Source organism: Thermobia domestica, chromosome 9, assembly GCF_964235325.1.
Source record: "Thermobia domestica chromosome 9, izTheDome1.hap1.1, whole genome shotgun sequence".
NCBI classification, from domain to species: domain Eukaryota; kingdom Metazoa; phylum Arthropoda; class Insecta; order Zygentoma; family Lepismatidae; genus Thermobia; species Thermobia domestica.
Window position 1 is genome coordinate 269,002,613 of NC_137462.1, and position 21,775 is coordinate 269,024,387.

The window sequence follows — 21,775 nt, forward strand, 5'->3', positions numbered from 1 at the left end:
GTGGTGGACAAATACCGTGTGCGTGGGTTTTCTCGGGGTTCTCCCGTTTCCTCCAACTTTCTTCATTCCACCATTTCATTCATTACTCATCATCACCGTCTCCTTTAGCCTAACCGTAAAACTCAAAGATTTCATTTCATTTCATTTCATAAGGTAAAACCTATTGTTGTTGCACAGTTCAGTTACCCTAGGAAACAAACTGTGTTCGCCTGGCAAGGTGGTTTATTTGTAGAGTTTACAACGATTATATAAGATCACTGGTTCCTTTTATATAATTAAATTTGAGCCATTAAAATAATAATCACTTCGTCCCTTTACCTTGATTCCATTTATTTATATTATATTTCTGGTTGCCCCTGACAACAACGTATCGATAATCTTATTATTTTAGAACTTTCGAATATCTTTATATATATTGACAATCATATTATTTAAAACATTTCTGTCTCTTCTTCTGATAGTAAAATCAGGCAGCCTAGTACATAGTTAGAAAATCTTATTGCCCAAAATTACAAATATACAATGTACTGTTGTAAGTTCTCACCTGTGGGATGATAGGTCTCTATTTGGATCCCAGCCCAGGCGAGTTTGTGATGGAAAACTTCCTGTCTATGGATTTTTTCTCTCGGTTCTTCCGGTCTCTCCTACATTCCTATTCTACCAATTATTTCACAATCTTTCATTATTAATTTACTTTCTCCTTGGCGCTACAGTCCATGTAGGACTCGGATCTCCTCAACTACACGTCCCCATTCTTCTCTTTCCATTATCTTGGTTCTCCGACATCATATTCGCATTTTTCTCAAGTCTTCTTCTACCTCTTATCATTGTAGCCAGTTTCATCTCCAAACTGCGCCAAGGTCGTCGTCCTCTATTGTCCGTCCAGCTACTTCTTCGTTGAAGTTTCTGAACATCTATTTCTCATTGGGTTGGGTTGTTGGGCCTACGCCTAACCCCCAAACCTAGGGGACCGGGAGTTTTCTGTCAAGGACATCTTACCCTAGCCTTTGTAAGTTCCCCTACTGACTGCAGGGCAGCAGTGCTGATTTGGTCCGGCCTGGGTGAATCCCGGTACCCACCCTATCCGCCATCTGGGGAGGCATCTGGTGGGAGTCCAGCATCTCCTCCAGGCTTTCGTTAATCTTCCGTGTCCTTTAGCCTTGTCACGTCAAATCATCGACCCAATAACATCGACAATATATTTAACTGACAACCAAATCGTTGATTTTTTTTTAGTATTGATGAATTTACCTGTCCAAAATTTTGCCTCACGATGTGTTAGCCGAAGTGTTATCAATGTCGATGTTGGGGGCGTTGATGAGTTGGCTGTCGATTATGTGATTATCGATAATTTGGCTGTTGACGTTGTGTACGGTCGATGATATGTGCTATTGACATTTCGTACGTCGATGTTTTAGAATTCGATGTTGTGTTGTCGATGAATTGACATGGAACATTTGTGGGATATTAAATTAAAAATTTCATTTATCTTCTGTTTTCCTTTATATATATATATATATATATATATATATATATATATATATATATATATATATATATATATATATATATATATATATATACAGTGGCGTATTTAGGGGGGATTCCGGACTTAAGCCCCCCGAAATCTTACTATAGTAAAGTATATGAAATATCTTGCAGAATTTTCACATTTTCAGGCAAAGCCCCCCAAAACAAAATCGTAAATACGCCACTGTATATATATACATATTCTTTTTTAAATTCTTTTACAATTTTGCCCCAACTCTGATTTATACAATAGAGAATAAGGGGAAATTGTGCTCTTGTAGATCTTCACTCTTAATTCATCGATAATATTAGCGAAATTATTGCCAGATTTGATTGAAAATGGTGAATTCTAAAGGCTGGTGGGATCGAGCTGGCAGCGAATTGTAGAAATCAGTTCTGGCTGCAAAATATGCTTTGAGCATTACTTTCAACATGTGTATGCTACATTCGTGTATTGAAGTAGCGTGTGTATCAACATGTTTAATAAGTGGAAGTACTGAGTCATTTCGAAAAACATAATAACTATTATTAAATATCGTGTGACTGACAGTTGTGATGTTTTCTTCTTTCTTTCTTTCTTTCAATACCACATGAAGGTGTAAATTAAACTTTAGCAACGGAAACATAAATTAATGGAATCTTGTTATTTGAAAAGAAACAACAGAAAATAAAGATATTTTCGTGGAGTGAGCAGAAACGTTTGACAGTTCACAGCCGAAATTAAGAAGTTTCACAGTCACGTCAGCCTTATTATAAATCTTATTTTCTTGTGCTTTAAAGGAAAAAGGACATTGATTTGAAAAAAAAAAAAACAGTAGTTATTTTTTTGTGCTTTCCATTGTTTGTCTGTTTATTCTTTTGTGCTTAATTGTACGTACTTAGATCTATATAATTAATAAATTTAACTAATTTTATTTTTTTCCGCTGTGTACTTTACTTGTATTACTTCACTTATAGTTTCTCTTTACCAGGTTCTTCTTGAAGTCTAATATAATATGTATTATTATTATTATTTTAATATTTATTTACCTAAATTGATGCCTTACAGGTACATGGGCTAAAACGGCTATAACGAAGTTCTCATCGGAAAATTAGGAGGTTAATGCCCTTCTGTAATTCTCAGTATCCCTTCTTCACTTAAGTGAGCTTCTCCAAAAATTGATTTCTTGTAATGCTATTGAAAATATTCAAAACTGTTGAATATTTTTCTTGTGTTATGCGAATTTTAACAGCACATGTACACTCATGTCCAAAATTATTGTCGCATATCTATAAATATGTTGTTCTAGGAATATAATTTGATAACGATTTCCCCCGGTATTTCTTATAATGTTAGTATGTGTATAATCAGCAAAGATGTGTATGTGGCAAATTTCATGTCAAAAGAGCAGTAAATAAGAACAATAAAACGAAAATAAAACCATTTAGTAACACTTTGTTTTACTCATTCTAATTTTCCTATTTATAATTCTTTTCCTATGAAATTTACCACAAATATACATTTTCCGATTGTAGTCCTATACATAGTACCAGTATTAAAAGTACCTGCAGAATCATTATCAAATTATATTCTTACAAGAAGACAGTTATAGATATGCGACAATCATTTTGGACATGAGTGTACCTGGGGCAACCTGAGGGGTAAAGTGGGCCGAAATGCGGAGCCTTTCCTCCATCTCAGGCCACGGCTAACCAAACGGAAGATCGACACTAAGTATCCCATAAATCACGAAACTTTTTCTTTCTTTATTTATTTATTGAACAAATTCCCAGGCACAGCATAATTTTGCCATTTTGCATAGGAAAATGCTCACAAGCAAGAAAAAATAAGTAAAGAAATTAATAATAACAACAATAACACCAATAGTGTCAACAAACAGTGCGAAAGTAATATTATTTGGCCCCCATGCGTTTAATTGCTCTGTCAAACACTGGTTCATTCGAAAAAATGTCTACATCAGTTGTTAGATAATTTCCCAAACCTAGGGCAGGCAAGATGGAATACGTAGGTGGATATTCTGGGTTTTGCGGGAAGGGACACGTAAGGATAGTTCTTCAAGTAGTTTTTCCGATCTTCAAGTTCCATTAACTATTTTATGAAGAAATTTCAGGTCAGAGTTGTTTCTGCGTATTCCCGGGGTCTGGATATTAAGATATCGCAATAGTTCCTCCTTAGGTAATATTCGAAGTGCGGAACACGAAACAAGGAAATGATAGGCTAGTATCTGAAAATAAATGTTACACATCAATTGAGTTGTTAAAAGTCAGTTTCAATTCAGATAAAATTATATACCTAGGTAGTAAAACGACCAAAATATACCATTTCCATGAAGAATGAGAAATTATTTCTTCTTTATGTCAAAAGATAAATGAGTGTGTTCGTTGTGCAAAGTTCTGATATAGATAGACAATTTGGAAATGCATTACTTCACTATTGAAAGGAAGAAATGCAATTGCGACTTCCAGCCTAAAAATGGAAATGAAAAAGCAGTGCCACCCAGCAGTGGCGTAGCACACTTTAGCGGGCCCCCCTGCAAAGTATAGAGAAGGGGCCCTAGTTGTAAAACCGATAGAAGTAAGGTTGAGGTTCTACTCCTTTAAATCTTTATTCATCGCAAGACTTCGGGGCCCCCTATACCTCGGCCCCCCCGCACTGCGGGGGTTGCGGGGGCAGCTGCTACGCCACTGCCACCCAGTACGAGTTGCACAAGTGAAGATCGCCAAAGGACTGTAATGGATCCCAAAGATGTTCATAGTTTGAGGTAAATCACCGAATCAAAAGATTTGGCCACGTCTGTCTTAGGTCATCCCTGGCCTTTCCGAAAAGGGAAACAACCTTCACTTTATCCTCACTTGACAGGATGTCCCGAAGAGATTAGTGGAAAGTGTCAACTTCAAGTCCCACCGAGAGTCAAATACACGATCATATGCCAGAGCATATTTTAGACAAGCCCAACAAGACTGATTATGGCACAGCACAGCGAAGAATATAAGAAAAATTATATCATTTTGTAGTAACTAAACCAATACCTTGTACATTTTCTTTTATTATTATTATTATTATTATTATTATTATTATTATTATTATTATTATTATTATTATTATTATTATTATTATTATTATTATTATTATTATTTATTCCCTTGTTTTTTTTTTTTTTTTTTATTTAAGCAAAGAGATAAACACTATTCATTTATTTAGTATTATTAGCAACAGAAAAGAAAGAACTCGCATCTAAGAAAATAAGAAAGGCATCCATTTCTTTCTTGATTTTAAAATTTTAATTCGAACGATGCTGTTCCTCTTTTTAATGACTGTTGTGAATTCATATTTGTCAGCTTAGAGGGGCGAGCGTATGATGTGAGTTCAATTTCTGTCAGTTTAATGAAGAGAAAGGCGTGTTGGTGGGAGATTAACACCGACACAACCCATCATCAAACTCGGAATTAGACGTTAAATGCTGTAGCGTTGATATTTATATTGAATGTGGCTTCTGCAGTTCTCCCTGTAATTGCGTTCTACGTACGTTCACTCATCAATTCATTATGGTAGTTGCGTCACTGGTTTATAGCACTAATAAAGTAGCAACGGTTGATTGTATTGGAGCGTTAATTGTCGGATGCTATGTATGTGTTCGTAACCGACTGAGTTTTAGTGTTTTGTTATGCTTGTATATAATCTGATTGTCTTTTTTTATCGAGAGAGTTGATTCCGCCGATACATTGATGCATTCTCTTGTTTTTATTAGCCAGTGCCCGGATAACGGTGATGATAAAAGCGCTTTGATGTCTTACTATGTAACGTCAAGTCTCATCTCTGGTTTTGATGTATGTGCAAGGGTAACGCTGCAATTGAACATGATATTGCTCGAATTTAAGTTTTTCTGCACGCTATAAACACCAACTCTGTAACTTGTGCTGTACTAGCATTCTACAGACTACTGGGAGGGTGCACACTTAACATGAAAACAGTAAAACCGTGAATAAGCCGTGGATTTTGAAATGAAATCTTTAAGTTTTACGTCCCACGATAATGCTAGCTAGGCTAGAGGAGACAGCGATGATGAGAAATGAATTAAATGGTGGAATGAAGAAAATGGGAGGAAACGGGAGAACCCCGATAAAACCTCCCACACGGTGTTTGTCTACCACAAGGCTCACTTGGCACGAGCTGGAATCGAACCAAGGCCCCATGCACCAGAGGTGAACGCTCTACTACTGAGACACCGCGGCCCCACCGTAGATTTTGTACACCATGAGAAAACCTGGAATAAGCTGTGAATTTCGTTATCAGACCTCGAAAATATAGAAAATTCTCATTTCTCTTTGATCAATTCCGCGGTAAGTGACCCTACGAAGGAAAAATTTGAAGTTTCACCTTGGCCTACATAAGTATTAAAATCATTTTTAAGAATGCTGAATTTTTCATACATGAACAAGATGATACCAACGTTGATTTATAGATGGCTCTGCAGGAGGTAAAATATGGCCACTTTCATGTCGCAGAATATCGTACCTACATTTGGATTTTAACACAAAGTTTTTCCCTGCTAATTCCTGTAGGTAAGTGAAGATCGTGTATGGTATTTATTAAGATAATGTTTGTGTTTATATCAGTGACTTTGTTTTACACATAATTTAATAATAGCAAGAAAATTATAATAATTTATTTATTCAAGTAGGCTGTCGTGTAAGTCACAAGAAAACATAAATAAGTTTATGTATTTATATACATAATTAAACAAAAAATCTGTTATTCTAAATTTTCTTCATTTGGACAGACAGTAATCAAAGGCCGTGCAGAAAGTCCCGAAATAATACGTGTAACTCTTTTAAATACAAAATATAATATGTCGTGTAAGTCACATTTCTTTGCTTGTCGTGTAAGTCACATTATGCGTGTCGTGTTAAGTCACATTTTGTTGCAATGTTACTACATTGCCAATAGTAGCTAACTGCAGTAAAACGTATAAATAGTGAATTGATAACTCAATTAATGTATTAAGTGCCATGTTTAGTGTAAGAGAATGAAAGATAAGGAGGATAAAAGCAATATTATGAAGTATGGGTGTAAAATGTACTTGACTGGACTATAAATGTAACAAATGAATGAAAAGTTAAACAATATGAATCAATGTGATCTAGAAAAAAGTTTTAAGAAACGTGACAGGAAGTATTTACTGTCTCTGGAACAATGTCGGCATATGTGGTTCCGAAGTTTTTAGCTTCAGTTACTTTTAATACTATTATTGGTTTTCTCGTACTCTTTCGTTGTTTTGGAAACATGCTTGTAAATGGGCATTTATTGCCTTTATGCATCTAAAGCTCAGGCCGGTATAGGACGGAGGTGGGTATGTGAGAAAGGATTCGTTCAGATCTATTGAAAGGATATCATCTCGGCATTTGCCTGGTGTAAATGAGGAACACCTCAGTCAGGATTGCCAGCTATATGTTTTAAACCCGCAACCTACCGAGCCAAATCTAACACGCTACTACTCTGTCACGCTTCCTTGGTAAAAAAAAAACATACTTACTCAAATGAAAATATGTAAGTCACAACAAAGTTTACTTTAAGATTATGAAATTAGGACATGTCAGATGTGTGACACTTGTCTTTTCTATTGCATTTTCAGATATGCCTAGTCCAGAAGCTGAATGGAAGCGGAAATAGATAGAGAAGTTGAAAATAATGGTATTACATCAAATGGATTGTTAGTGGAAATTACTGGTTTATGTACCAAGAAAACATACGAACCGGTCACTGGATATCACACAGTTGTACTATGTAAACTGCAATTATATATTTTCCTGAAGAAAAGGAAACCACAGAACATGATTCGTGCATCTGATTGTATGCATCAAGATATGTTTCCATTTGCTTGTTTCAAGTCTACACTTATGTCATCCGAGTGTCAAGGGTGTCATCTGGGTATTCCGATCAACAATGTGAATTATCAGTCGGATGATGGTGCACAACATTATTCATTTTGTTCAATAACATTGCAGAAAGTTGAAAGGTCTTGGCATTTTTCGGCTACGAACTATGGAAAAGGCTCTCAAAGACAAATTGATCCTCAATCTGCTTTAGAATTTATTGAGAGAGCACGCAAGTTCTGTCCGAACATTAATGTAATATACTGTAGTAAAGAGTATTACTTCAAAAATTTGAGTTGATGCGCCAATTGAAACATCATAAGAAAGAAATATGTAATATTCCAAAAACACGAAAGTAGCACTACTTTCATTGTCTTTTAGCGTATACTATTGAATGTTGTCTCATCTAAGATATTTCTTCACCACGAAGGAAGTTCGATTTCATTCCAGAACTGTTCATTGGCGCATGTGAAAGGAATAAACGCAGCGAAGAAGTTATGGAAATACTCTACTGGAGACAGGGTATTATTACCCTTCGCCGAAAAAAGAACTATTAAATATTTGTCAGATAAATTTCGTAGTAAACTTATTTTCTCGAAAGTTTTACACATACATATTTTATATGTGTGGAGAAAAAAATCAGAACAACTGTATGTAACATTTCTTCGCCATTACCATCAAGATAAAGAATTTTATTGGCCGCTACAGAAAGATTAGGCCTATGTTGCATTTAACAGACGTCGATCACGGACATAAATTAGAATTTGACAAATTTTGCTCCAATAAAAGAACTGTTAACTTCTTGTTTTGTCTGTTAACTTCCTTTTATTTCTCTAAATCATTAGTGCCACTCTATCCGCCAATAGATTTTGAAAGTGTAATTAAACGAAGACATGATGTTAGACTTGTCGTGTAAGTCACAAATTTATGTCGTGTACGTCACGTTATATTTGTGGCATATATTTTAAAATAAATACAGAAAATATAATAATTTTCTTTTGGTCTTGTAGCTTGGTATCTACTTAATATATGTAAAAAGTTTTAGTTTCCTTGAAGCAATAGAAGAACAGAATTTTCATATAGTTAACCGTTATTCAAAACACGATGTCTCCTTCTGTCGTGTAAGTCACGTATATATTTAGTGACTTGTTTAAGCCATTTTGTTTACATATTTAAATGCTGCAAATAAAAATGAATGAAGGACTTATTGACCCTTATTTATAACCTAAAACTTGGCCATGAAAATATCTTATAATTTTTGTAATACATAATATTTACTGCCGTCTGACGTCTGTTGTCGTGTAAGTCACAAATGGAATTAGCCCTTTATGTTTTCCCCGTTTCTTGTATGTACAGTTAACATTGTAAGTTAAACGAGGGCAAGTTTAATTATTCCACTGCAACGTACCGACCGTCGCACCGCGCCTTGGGTCCCGCCCACACTTCGGTTGCGCACCAGGGGCTTTTTATTGTCATGCGGTCAGTACAGAATTAGTTTTATAAACTTCCCGACTGTAAAGTTTAAAAAATTGTATCTTGAAACCCATCAAAAATCAATTAATTTAATTATTTAGTTTGAGTGGAAATCATAACTGACTATAACGTGGACCCAGCCAGTCGCATTAGTACGTTTCACCACTATATTCCGCGTCACCCGAATTGGCGTGTGGCATCAGCCAATAAGCTCGCAGTGTTCTGTTAGTAAACCTTCAGGGAGGAATCTAATCATTCCTAATTGTCCACAAATATGAACAAAATCAATTATGAATGATTAGATTCCTGCCTGAAGGTTCAGTAACAGCGCACTGCGAGTTTATTGGCTGATGCCACACGCCAATTCGGGTGACGCGGACTATAGATCAAAAACTTAAAATCATCAAAATAAATACCACTAGATACTTCTGATAATGCCTGTAGCTAGCGAGACGAAAATATTATCCATGTCATAATAAGACATATACTCCATCATATACTGTAACAAGCCGAGGTAAACCGAACTCAGAAGCTCCCGCCACAGCCTCTGCTGCGGAGCCGAGACTGTCTCTGGCCAAAGTCAGCCACCAAATATAGCGATCTTTGGCCAGAAATTCCTTGGACTATGGACTAATTACCCAACAAATTTGATTCAATTCGGCCAGTAGTTACAGATTTTTACACGTTTCCCTTCCCACACTCCTAGGGACTTCAGGGGTTTTCACCCACACTGGGAGCCGAATTTGCGCTTAAAGTGCAAGGCAACTGTCACCAATCAACCTAAGGATCCCGAAAACGCTAAAAAAATAAAAATAAATAAAATAAAATAAAATAAAATAAATAAATAAATAAAAATTAAAATTAAAAAATAAAAAAATGACTCAACATTAATATCGTCCGTTTTCGATTATTTTTACTTGTCATCATTTCACCCTCTGTGCGCTAATAGAGCTAAAATTGGACTTAAGTGACATCGGAAGGGTCACGATTCATCGTAGCGACCCCGAAAACTATGAATTCGACACTAATGTTGGCCGTTTTCGATAATTTTTGTGTCGTCCCCTCCCACTCATCATTAGTATTGCCAGGAAGCTCTTTCCCCAAAGTATTGTAATCCACAATCTAAGTAATATGTGTTTCAAGTTTGGTTGAAATTGATCCAGACACTCCCAAGTTATGCAGGAACACACACACATCCATCGATCCAGTTTATGTATAAAGGTCGGTGAACAGCAGAACACTTAAAATTATGAATAAGCAAATGTGAAAGAGAAATAGTTTATCAGATAAGCAAAAGGTAAATGTGTGGCCAACCTTGACTGTCAATATATTTTTGATCTTAACATATTACAAATTTAATTTTGCCTTCTACGGAAGAAAAAAAAAATGTTTGTCTCTCACAATAGTGAGAATGGGCAGTTGATTTTATCAATTCTCATCCTCAACTCCGGCGCCACAGAATAAAACTCAGTTAATTTTGCTTACTCATAGTTTTAAATGTATTCTGTCCGTTATTTAAATTTCTTAGCTAGTTTTTGCAAGCATGTATTGTATTAAAATTCGGTTTAGAAAAAGCAAAAAGAACAAAAGCTCGCGACAGTATCAGTGAAACGATCGTCGGGTTAAATATTACAAGGGACAATACACGAAACAAATCCCAAAGAAAACGAAAAAGAAGAAGAAAAGCAAAAGATGCCAAACTCTTGTCGTGAAAGTGTTACAAAAATTTTTGTTTGTGATTTAGCCAAGGATGTTATAAAATAGAGGATTTGCCTATATGTATCTTCATCATATGAACTCAGTGAAGCCAAAAAACAACCGAGCATCATCTGGACTGGCACGTCTGATTGGCTACTCTCGTTTCCGCCATGATTGTTCGCTCGAAACATCGCGATCTTAGTGGCGCGGAGTGGGCAGAGTAGGTGTGGCGAAGCTGTAACGTATGGCTTCACGATTTTCTTGTATGGGCAGATCCTCTATTTTATAACATCCTTGGATGTAGCATCCAGTGTCTCTCATTGATTTCACATTTCACCACCAGTTTTTTCATGCATATTAGTTCCCCGGTACTCATCCTGAGCTGCAACTTAGCTTAGAAAAAGTATTTCATCATCATACGAGGGTGAGTCAAAAATTATCAGCAATTTTGACATAACTCTTCTTACGTTATTCGTACTGACCTGTGTCCTCGTTTATTTTTTATTGTTATGCTGTTGTGGTCATGCTATGAAAGTTTAATCCTAATTTCTCCATTTGTCTTCCTTTTGGTGCAGATAGATCATAACCGCTCCATTAGAAGTTTGCACCAAAGAGGAACAACGAGCGGTGATCCGATTTTTGTGGTCGGAAGGTGCATCAGGGGCCTCAATCCACCAAAGACTTTCGCCACAATACGGGAACAGTGTCTTGCCGCAATGGAGTGACCAACAGAACCATGTCACGTGTACGCTCACTGTTGTCATTATTCGTGGTCGTAGATGGTCGTCCAGTTCGTTCTTCCTGCGTAACACTTGTGCGACCATTTTTTTGCATGTTTCAATCCATTCGTAGACACTCCGTTGCGGCAAGACACTGTTCCCGCACTGTACCTTCCGATCACAAAAACTGGATCATTGCTCGTTATTCCTCTGTGGTGCAATCTTCTAATGGAGCGGTCATGATCTATCTGCAACAAAAAGAAAACAAACAGAGGAATTAGGATCAAACTTTCATAGCATCACCACAACTTCATAACAGAGCGATTCTCTGGCAAGTGGTCCATTGTCAGTAAATTTTCAAAATTAATTTGAAACTATATGATGTTTATGTTTTTGTATTAAGAAATAGTGTAACTATATAGTGAGACATTTAAAATCATTTTGTACAATATATTTGTTCGGTTTTGACCACATAAACTTTGTCTGTTCTACACCATGCTCAATGCTTTTCACATATCCCAATTTTCAAATAATTTTCAAACTAATTCTAAATCTGTAATTATATGAATAATAGCAACAAAAAAAATAAATAAATAAATAAAAAATAAAAAAATAAAAAATAAAAAAAATAGGAAGTGGACCTTTGGCAAAAAATTGGCAGTTTTGTTTTGATTAATGTTTTATTCTGGTAGGCAAAAATCGTAGTGTTCTCATGCCATGTTTTGGTGTCCCGTGCGTAACAGAAAACATGTATTTTTCGTGTTTCCTTTGTAATTGTAGAAGATAAAATATTGGAACTTTTGCCCCAAAGTAGAATTATTACTAGCCTGTAAGTGGTACTTATTAATTTTTTAAAATTATTATTCTTATTTATTTCATGAAGTATAAAAATGTCCCGTACGTAACGTTACGCCCGGAACATTTACAGATTTATACAAGACAGTAAATAAAATCAAGCTATTAAGATTTCAATACGTGTTCATTGTTATTGAGGTTAATCTGAAGAATAAACTTTTATATGAATTCAAAGAAACATCAATTTGCTGAAACTAAACATTACTACCAAAAGCACCTACATTAAGTTACATAGAAAAAATTGCCGCGAGGCTTAGAAACAAATTATTACTTTTTTCTTTTCATTAGAAATATAGGTATTTAATTTGGTTTGACAGTCTTGTAGAGGCCAAATTGATTCGCTTCAAAACTCTTTAGTTGTTTTCAAAAACGTCTATTGGTTCTGGAAATTTATAATACATTCTCTCACCCTTTACCAGACTATTAGATGCTGGAATTATTTTTCAAACGTAGTCAAATGAGACATAAGATCTGTTCTTTTCATCAAAACAAAACTTTGTACAACTGTTGTCCATGCATTTCAGAATTGTTACCCTAAAGCCCCATTTTCTATATCGCTTTCAGATACACATGCATACCGATGTTTAATCCTATTTCTGCAAGAACCACAATCAAATTTCACTAGGAGAAATACACCTGCTCTAATATTGTCCACTCTGAGCTCGAGGGTAGAAATATCATTATGAAAATCGTCTTCCGAGATGTATTCTGAATTAATATCTCTCTCTTCACTTGATGAATATATCATTCTGTACATTATCACTCTTCATTTTCCTTGAACCAACCTGACTTGAATTATTTTGTACTTCTTCACATTTTAGAGTGTTTTCCTCTTCTAAATGGCCAACAACGAAACAATGCGGAATGATTTTCGCAAAAGGAACGTGAGAGGAAAAGAGTTAATCTTTTAGCTTGCTTATAACGCCGCATTCCCACTTTATTTTTCAGTCTCACCTTGTTCTTATGTTAAAGTCCAACATTTTCTAACCCTTTCAGCGCCATTCATTGCTTTTGTTGATCGATTCAGTTAATCACTGACAATATTACTTGGAACAGAGTTACTTGCCTATAATCCATATTACTTATTTTTTTTAAAAAAATCTTCACTGTGAAGTAAGAAACAATCATACCAAATAACCAAAAAACAACTGTTTCCCTCCAATTCACTTTCCCGCATTTCACCTGACAATGGCAGCGTTCAAACGACTCAACATTTGGTAGGTGACACAGAGGATCGAGCAGAGTTCAACAGTTGTAGAACGTTGTGTGGTTTGAACGCCACCAATCAGCACAGCACTCAGACAAGTAGCTTATGGTAAGAACACTAAGCGCGTTGCCTAGCAAAGCAAGTCGATTTTGATACTTTGAAATGTAATTTAATTCATTAAAATTAAATTATGAATGCAAGACTTCTATGATTGTTAATGTTCAAATGTTAATGTTAAAATATCAATCTCTTTAGTAAGGATATTGCATAATAACAGTCTTAGAACAACCAAACAATTGCATGGTTACTTTTCTGTCCCGTGCGTAACGGTGAGTCAAAAAAGAAAATAGAATGTGACGCAAATTAAATTCTATTTTCCAATTTAAAAACATAATGCACAGTAAGAAGAATGAATGTAGAACACAAGTTACCGCGTATAAAATTAAAATGCTGCCATAAATCACAGAGAATATACAATGAAATTGAGGTTGTCAAATGAGCTTTTTGTCTGAGTCCCGTGCGTAACGCTTAAATTTGGCTTATAACTCAAATTTGCAGTTGTTTTGAATGTTTCTTTTCATTTAACTATGTACTAATAGTTTCTCCCCTAATTTTGACATACTTTTTATTTGAAAATACGTTTTTGTTAAAAAAGATAAGTTTTTGTGTGCAAATGTCTTGTATCAGTGTTCCAACAATAAAATAAACGAGGACAGAGATCAGTATGGACAATGTAAGGAAAGTTCTAGCTACATTACGGTTAATTTTGACTTAGCGTAAATTAATGATAAATAAAAACTGCCAAACGAAACCTAAAGAAATTGAATGTGCATTGCTACAACGAATAAAACAGCTGCAAGGTTTGTGCATGGGTATATATTTTCAGGGGTAAAAGTGAATCTGAGAAGGTAGGAGGACAGTAGGTAGCGGCAGGGCCGTGCCGCGGGGGCGGGGCAACCGCCCCGGGCGCCGAAGTAAGGGGCGAAAAATTCGGGAGAAAAAAGGAAAAAAAGATAGCAAAAATTGCTTGGACTGTATGTATGGGAGCGCCATCGTATACTCTCGGCCCGGGCGCTGATTTTCCACGGCACGGCCCTGGGTAGCGGCATGATGTCACGCCGTCCCCCTGCCTACCTTTGCCCATTGTAATATTTTTAGGAACTGGGGGACGCCGTCCATATTTTTCGGAGTTTTGAGAACGTCATCCTTCGCGTTCCCCCTCATTTGTACCACGACATATTTTGAATAATGGAATAAAATGAAGAGTTTGTCGACTGAAAATATTTTATATTGCCGTAAAAGTTCTTTTTTTTTTCATACGAATTCCAAACTGATTTATCACTGATATATTCCTATATAAATGACATTCTTTCTGATTTTGTATATTTATATTTAAAATAATACAAGTTAATTATACAAATTACTATTTTCTTCTTTTTTCTAAAAAAAAAGTAATGAAGTCGATTTACTCATTATACGATTATTTTAATAGAGAATGTCAGCGCGGTTTCAGGAAGTTCGGGAAAATTTATGATACTAAGGTAGTAGCCTACTTGTAAAACCCAATATACGTTGCATTCTTTTGGGGGGAGAGGGTTGCTTTGTAATTTCAATAAGACAGTTTATTTGTATAAAAAAATGATACAAAATATTTTTTCTTCTCTTTCTTTTAGAAACGCCATCCGCCTTACGAAATCAGACAAACTTTCCATCCGAAACAAAAGACTGCATATTCGAGGTGTATCGCCTGCTGAAAATGGAGTTTATACATGTCGTGCTCATAACAATGCAGGGGCATTGTTTAGCAACAATAGTTTCGCATTAGCTGTACCAGGTAAGTGTTGTGTTGTAGTATAAAGTACTTTGTATAAATAATCTCACAAGAAATGCATTCATCACTTCGGCAGTTGCATTATTACTGATTTGAGATAGAACGTCGTCGTGTTTCGTATATCCTTACTGAATGATACCTGAAACGTTATAAAATCCCATCTCGTGATGCAGAAATTCTCATTTTGTTCTTGAATTGCCCACACTATACTAATAAAATTTTCTAAACTTAGCAGACATGAACAGTGAAATTAGTGTATTTCAGTCATTGTTTTCAATATATGAGTGCATTACTCAAAAATTCCGATTGTCAACGTTAATCAAAAAGTTTGCGAACAGTGTATTTCAACTTAATTGAAAGAGACAATTGAAAACAGCATAGAGCAGTCATACTAATAACAGAATAGAGTAGCATTCCCCAACTTTGTTTACTTTATTTTTTCTTCGTTCATATTCTTTTCAGAATGCTCTTTAATTAGCATACTTTTCTGTTTATTTGTATCAAAATATTAGAACTTAAATTCCACGCACTTCCATACTAGCCAAAACTGTGAAATTTTGTAAGATTCTCGAATCCGATATCAAGACGATATTTTCGCATAATTTTCACTTTAGCTTATCGTTTCACTGTAAAACTAATAAATTTAATAACCATATTTACCAACATATAACGCGCACACCGTTTCCTGTATTCAATTTTGTGAGGAAAAATATTTTCTTTGTATATTATAAAGATTTAAAAAGAAATCAAAGTGATATTTCAGCAAGAAACATATGCGGAGTTAATAATCCTGTTTAAATGTAGAGGCTCATGTGTACGCAGAAGAAATCATGCAAATTGTGAAGTAGTCAATAAAGCGATTGTATCCAAATTATATTTATTGAATTACTGAAATATATGTAGCTGGAATCTGTTGCACTTCTAAGATAACAAAAAGAACACAAATCGCTACAGAATCCTATTGAAATTAAAATATCAAAATTTCTGTATCGTCACATAAAACTTTTGTTCTTGTGATTTATTTTCAGAGTAGAGCTCCTTCGTGGCTAAGCGGTTTACGTACGTGCCTTTGGCGTGTAAGACCCGGGTTCGATTCCCGGCGGGAGCTCATGTGGTTCGGATTCCACGTTAATCAGTAGCTCCCGTCTCATATAGCCTCTCTGCTGAAAGGGACGTTAAATTCAAAATCAACTCATTTTTAGAGTAAAACGTGTGTCTAACCTGTTGGCAAAAGCGGTATTTAAAAGCGATTTCAAGCGCCTTTTGCTTAGACAATCCAAAATCCCATGGAAGTTCGGCTGGTTGCAGACAACTAGGCATTGTATTGCCTCCAAATCAAGTTTAAGGTTTTTTTTTTCGTAATAAGAGGAAAAAGGCTATTGCATTTCAAAATACAGTACAATTTATAATAATGAATAAAGAATAAAAACGTAAAAAAAAAAAAAAAAACCGTAAAAGGACATTTAAAAACAGTGTATCTGTAATATGCTCCGAAAAGGAGAACTCAATCTTTGAAATGTCCGTCATTTCTCTTGTAGTTAGTTGACAGCACTGAATGTTACGTAATTTTCATCTGTTGTCGATCGTTATCTATTTTCTGTATGGATAGGAATGGAACGATTTACGACGGAACAGCGTGTTGTCATAGTGAAAAGTAGGGCCCTTTCTCTACGTCCTACTTCACGAGTTCGGGGCCCCCTGATGGTTTGCCCCCCTTCCAAAGCAGGGTCTGCGAGGCCCTGATTTACGCCTTTGTATGCAAAGACTGTTCAGAAACTCAGTGGAAAACAGATGACGATCATGAGCTATTTAGGGCTCCGTGACTACTAACCACAAACAAAATATATATAATGCTTAGTGCTGCTAACTTACTACAATAGAAATTGCGAGCATTTCAAAAATTGCTGCCCTTTTTAAGGGACACCTTTTACTCGTTTAGATACGTTAATTCATTGTTATTGGGGGGGGGGGGCGTTGGTTCTTTGGTAGAGCGTTCACCTCCGGTGCTTGGGGTCCCGGGTTCGATACCAGCCCCCGCCCCGGCTGAACTTTGTGGTGGACAAACACCATGTGCGTGGGTTTTCTCGGGGTTCTCCCACTTTTTTCATTCCACCATTTTATTCATTACTCATCATCACCGTCTCCTTTAGCGTAACCGGCATGACCGTGGGACGTAAAACTCAAAGATTTCATTTCATTTCATTTTTTATTGGCTTAACAATAAAAGCTGAGAAATTAACTTAAATGAAGATATTTTACATTATTTATTATTATTATTATTATTATTATTTTTGCATAATGTAAAATGAAAAGAATGGGGTAAGACGAAAAGCATTGGGCGCCAGCGAACCATTTTCCTGATATCCATAAAAACTTCAGCCCTCAATCTTAGGAAGAGTGCCCAGTGCCTTTAGTTATTCACTGAAATTAAAATGGAGATATGGTGAATTTAGCGACGAATCAACATAAGCAATACAACAACACAACATTACGCAGTAACATCATAAAAGTTTTGTTGTATACTGTTTGAACCCCGTCCCTCAAACTTTACCTTACTGTAACATCTATAAGGGGCCGCGGTGGCTCAGTGGTAGAGCGTTCACCTCTGGTGCTTGGGGTCCCAGCCCCCGCCAAGTGAACTTTGTGGTGGACAAACACCGTGTGCGTGGGTTTTCTCGGGGTTCTCTCGTTTCCTCCCACTTTCTTCATTCCACCATTTCATTCATCACTCATCATCACCGTCTCCTTTAGCCTAACTGGCATAACCGTGGGGCGTAAAACTCAAAGATTTCATTTCATTTCATTTCATGTAACATCTATATATTAAAATGCTAGGTTTATATGTTTGTCTCCAAGATATGTTGATATGTTTGTCTCCAAACATTTCGATAATGAGATCTCGAAAACCACAAACGCTAGAAACATGCCGTTTTCGCTGGTCGATTCCAAAATTTGTGTAGATTATTCAGTTCTAATTCAATATTTAGAAACGTGGCCGCTTTCTCTTTACTACATTTTTAAGAGTACACTGAGTGTTGAAATTTTGAAAAAGTAAAACATCATATCCTATGTGTTGTACATCCCAACAGAACATAGTTGTATACAGGGGTTGTATATCTCTCAGGCGTTTGTCTCGACCAAATGATAATGAAAAACGAAGGATAACCATTTCTCCAGGCTAACAAGGAGAAGACAGACTTTGGTAAATAGAGTTCGGGACCATTTTTTGTGAGGTGGTAGTTAGTGATGAGCAAATGCAAGACCAAGACCAAGACCCGGGTGGTCTTGGTCTTGGTCTTGGTCTTGCACATGTGGTCTTGGTCTTGGTCTTGCACTGGAACCCTCGGTCTTGGTCTTGGTCTTGGTCTTGCACACCTAGTCTTGGTCTTGGTCTTGGTCTTGCACACCCAGTCTTGGTCTTGCTTGCAAGAGTCTTGCAAGTTTTGCTTTTAAGAAATCTATGATTTTCATAAGTAAATTTTACTCTGGATATAAGGGATAATAAATCCTACATTGCGTCAATAGTGAGGGAAATACAATGTATGTTTCTAAATGTAATATAAGGCCTATTTTACCTTCGTGTAAGTGTGATGATACTGTACAACATAGGCGATGACCTTTACTTTTTTCTTTTTCAATGTGTGATCCCGCTTCACCACTTATAAGAAAAATCACATCATTTCGTAATATTTCTATGTTTTAACAGATCGAATACTCCACTGGTTCCCAAACTTGGGAGGCTATCCCTGACAGTGAAACGCATGAAAGAAAATCAAGGCGGCACAGATTACTGAAATACCATACATTGCAAAATTATTTTTACACTCTAAAGGCGTCAGATTTTTTTTTTCTTTCCAACCACGATTAGCTCATCTTTGTATTGAACAAACTCCCAACTAAATATTGAAATTTTGTTTTACTGATTCTAATATGTACTGTATGGGGCAGAAACAAGGACATTACGCAAAAACGATGAAACAATTAGACTTTCGAAATGTGGGCATGTAGAAAAAAGGAGAGAATCAGCTGGGTTGAACGGAAAACGAATGTGTTAGAAATAGTAGCAGTCGGGGAGAAAAGAAGAATTTTAGATATAATTAAGAGGAGGGCATTGGCTGAGGATGAACTGTATTATGAGGGACGTGCTAGAGGGAGGGGGCGAAGGAGATTGTAGTTGAAGGAAGATATTAAGACAGAAAATTGCTACGTTAAGACGAAGAGACTAGCTGAGGACCACAGTCATCGAAGCTTCTCAGCTGCAGCTAGTGACCTGCCAATAATGGCAGAATAGCTATTATTATGACGATGATAATATGTTTTGCAATATTGACCCAAAAAAGAGAGAAAAAATTAAAATAATAATAATTAAACCTTTTAATATTTTAGAATATGAAATGAAATTAAATTTGTGAGTTTTACGTCCCACGATTATGCCGTCTAGGCTAAAGGAGACGGTGATGATGAAAAGTGAATGAAAATGGTGGAAAGAAGAAAGTGGGAGGAAACGGGAGAACCCCGAGGAAACCCACGCACACGGTGTTTGTCCACCACAAAGTTCACTTGGCGGGGGCTGGGATCGAACGCGGGACCCCAAACACCAGAGCTGAACGCTCTACCACTGAGCCACCGCGGCCCCAATATTTTAGAATAATTTGAGTGAAAACTGAAAACGACTCAATTTTTTATGTCTTGTGTAAAAATTTATATAAATACTTTTGACCTACATTAGAAATACATAATAACGACATCAAACTTCAAGTTATTTGAAGTAAGTACGAAATCACTCTCAGTTGTGAATATAGATCATTTATTGTTGTATAACGTTATATCGTTGAATCCTAGCTATGCCGTATACCTAAGGGGGCTATATATTATATTGATAACAATTATTCAACGTATAAGCATCTACCTATGAAATCAAACTTGCGGTCACATGCGCTAAATTTTTGTCAATGTCATGAAAATGTTATTTCAATATTAATTTTACAAATACACATTAAAAATTTCCAATGGATGCTTGAACCTCAGAGCCAAGGCCATACCCATGTAGTCGGCACCTATGGTGTATGGAATTGCCGATGTTCAATCCTACATTTCTTTAGTTTTGGAAGAAGAACACCACTAATATGTTTTGAAATGAAATGAAATATCTACTTTAACGTCCCACGATTATTACACTGAGGCTAAGGGAAACAGTGATGATGAGAAATGGTGGAATGAAGAAAGTACGAGGGAAAGGGAAAACCCACGCACAGGGTGTTTGTTCACCAAAGAAGCTCACATAGCGCAAGCTGCGATCGAACCAGGGCCCTATGTACCAGAGGTGAACGCTCTGCCACTGAGCTACCGTGTCCATAACATGCTCTAGTTTATTTTTGCTTATCCACTTCTTATGGACACAATTATTCTTCGTATGATTTCCCAAAATCCAATCATGGGCCGTCGTGAATGATCAAATGATGACCAAAGTAAATCAGACACTGAAGTTATTACAGCTTGTAACAATTCATAGAATTATGCTGTCGGTCGTCTCGTGAACAACCGATTCAAAAAACGACATACTGTAGCTATATGTTACAGGAGCAGATCGACTCACATGGATTGCATAAATTACTGGGAACTCATTCACTCCGGCGGTATTTTTACTGGAGCCTAGAAGTTCACGTGAAAGATGTAATGATTTTTCCCCTTCCTTTTTACATTCTATAAAAAATCAAGTAGTACCATACTTGTGCAAGACTCTTGCGCAAGAGTCTTGGTCTTGGTCTTGGTCTTGCAAGTATGGTCTTGGTCTTGGTCTTGGTCTTGCACCCCTTGGTCTTGGTCTTGGTCTTGCATCGGGATTCCTGGTCTTGGTCTTGGTCTTGGTCTTGGTCTTGCATGCAAGACTCTTGCAAAAACTGCAAGACCAAGACTCTTGCGCTCATCACTAGTGGTAGTGCACATTTAAAGAGTTAATATTACAAACTGGGAGAGCGCAATGGGCAAAAATAACGGAGAAAAACCATGTTAAAGTTTTCTATTCGCCGCATATATCATACGACGTGCAAATTTCTGAAGTGACGGACTGGCAGAGTAAGAAGAATCAGCGACTCAAAAAAAGTGCAAAGAGTCCCTGGTTCGATTCCCGTTCGAGACAATTTTTTCTTCAACCATAGCCATTTTTAACTATAAGTAAAATATTAATTCACCATATGTTTATAATGAATAAAACAATAGAAATTTTCAAATCACTTGTAAAAATTTTAATGTTCCATGTTAACTAGGAACAAAATTTAATCTATTCCGTAAATATTATTGTTAAAGCAGTCGTTGTGTAAAAAATGTTCTTGACGCTTCGTGTCTACATCTGTTGACAGTGTGCAAATTACAAGGGGAATCAGGGGAAATGTCCTTTGTTTATAGGCAACATCCAGTATTAGCAAAGGGGATTTCCCCCTCAACTTCTTTGTAATTCGCACACACACAACGACTGTCGTAACCATAATATAACTCGTGACCGGCGAAATTAAAATACCGCTAATTTTACATTAATTATGTGATATCTTCAAATAGATAAAAGATAATCGAAATGTGGAACAAGAGCGC

General features: G+C 36.3%; 1 protein-coding gene across 2 annotated transcripts in view; it reads left to right on the plus strand.

Moving 5' to 3' along the window:
* The window catches only part of LOC145660691 (inactive tyrosine-protein kinase 7-like), a 395,652-nt gene that overhangs the window by 295,888 nt on the left and 77,989 nt on the right, over positions 1-21,775 (plus strand). For both annotated transcript variants that reach the window (XM_081726038.1, XM_081726039.1), the window contains exon 4: positions 15,030-15,190. In XM_081726038.1, coding sequence (XP_081582164.1) covers positions 15,030-15,190 — 161 coding nt within the window. The remainder of the gene's footprint in view (positions 1-15,029; positions 15,191-21,775) is intronic.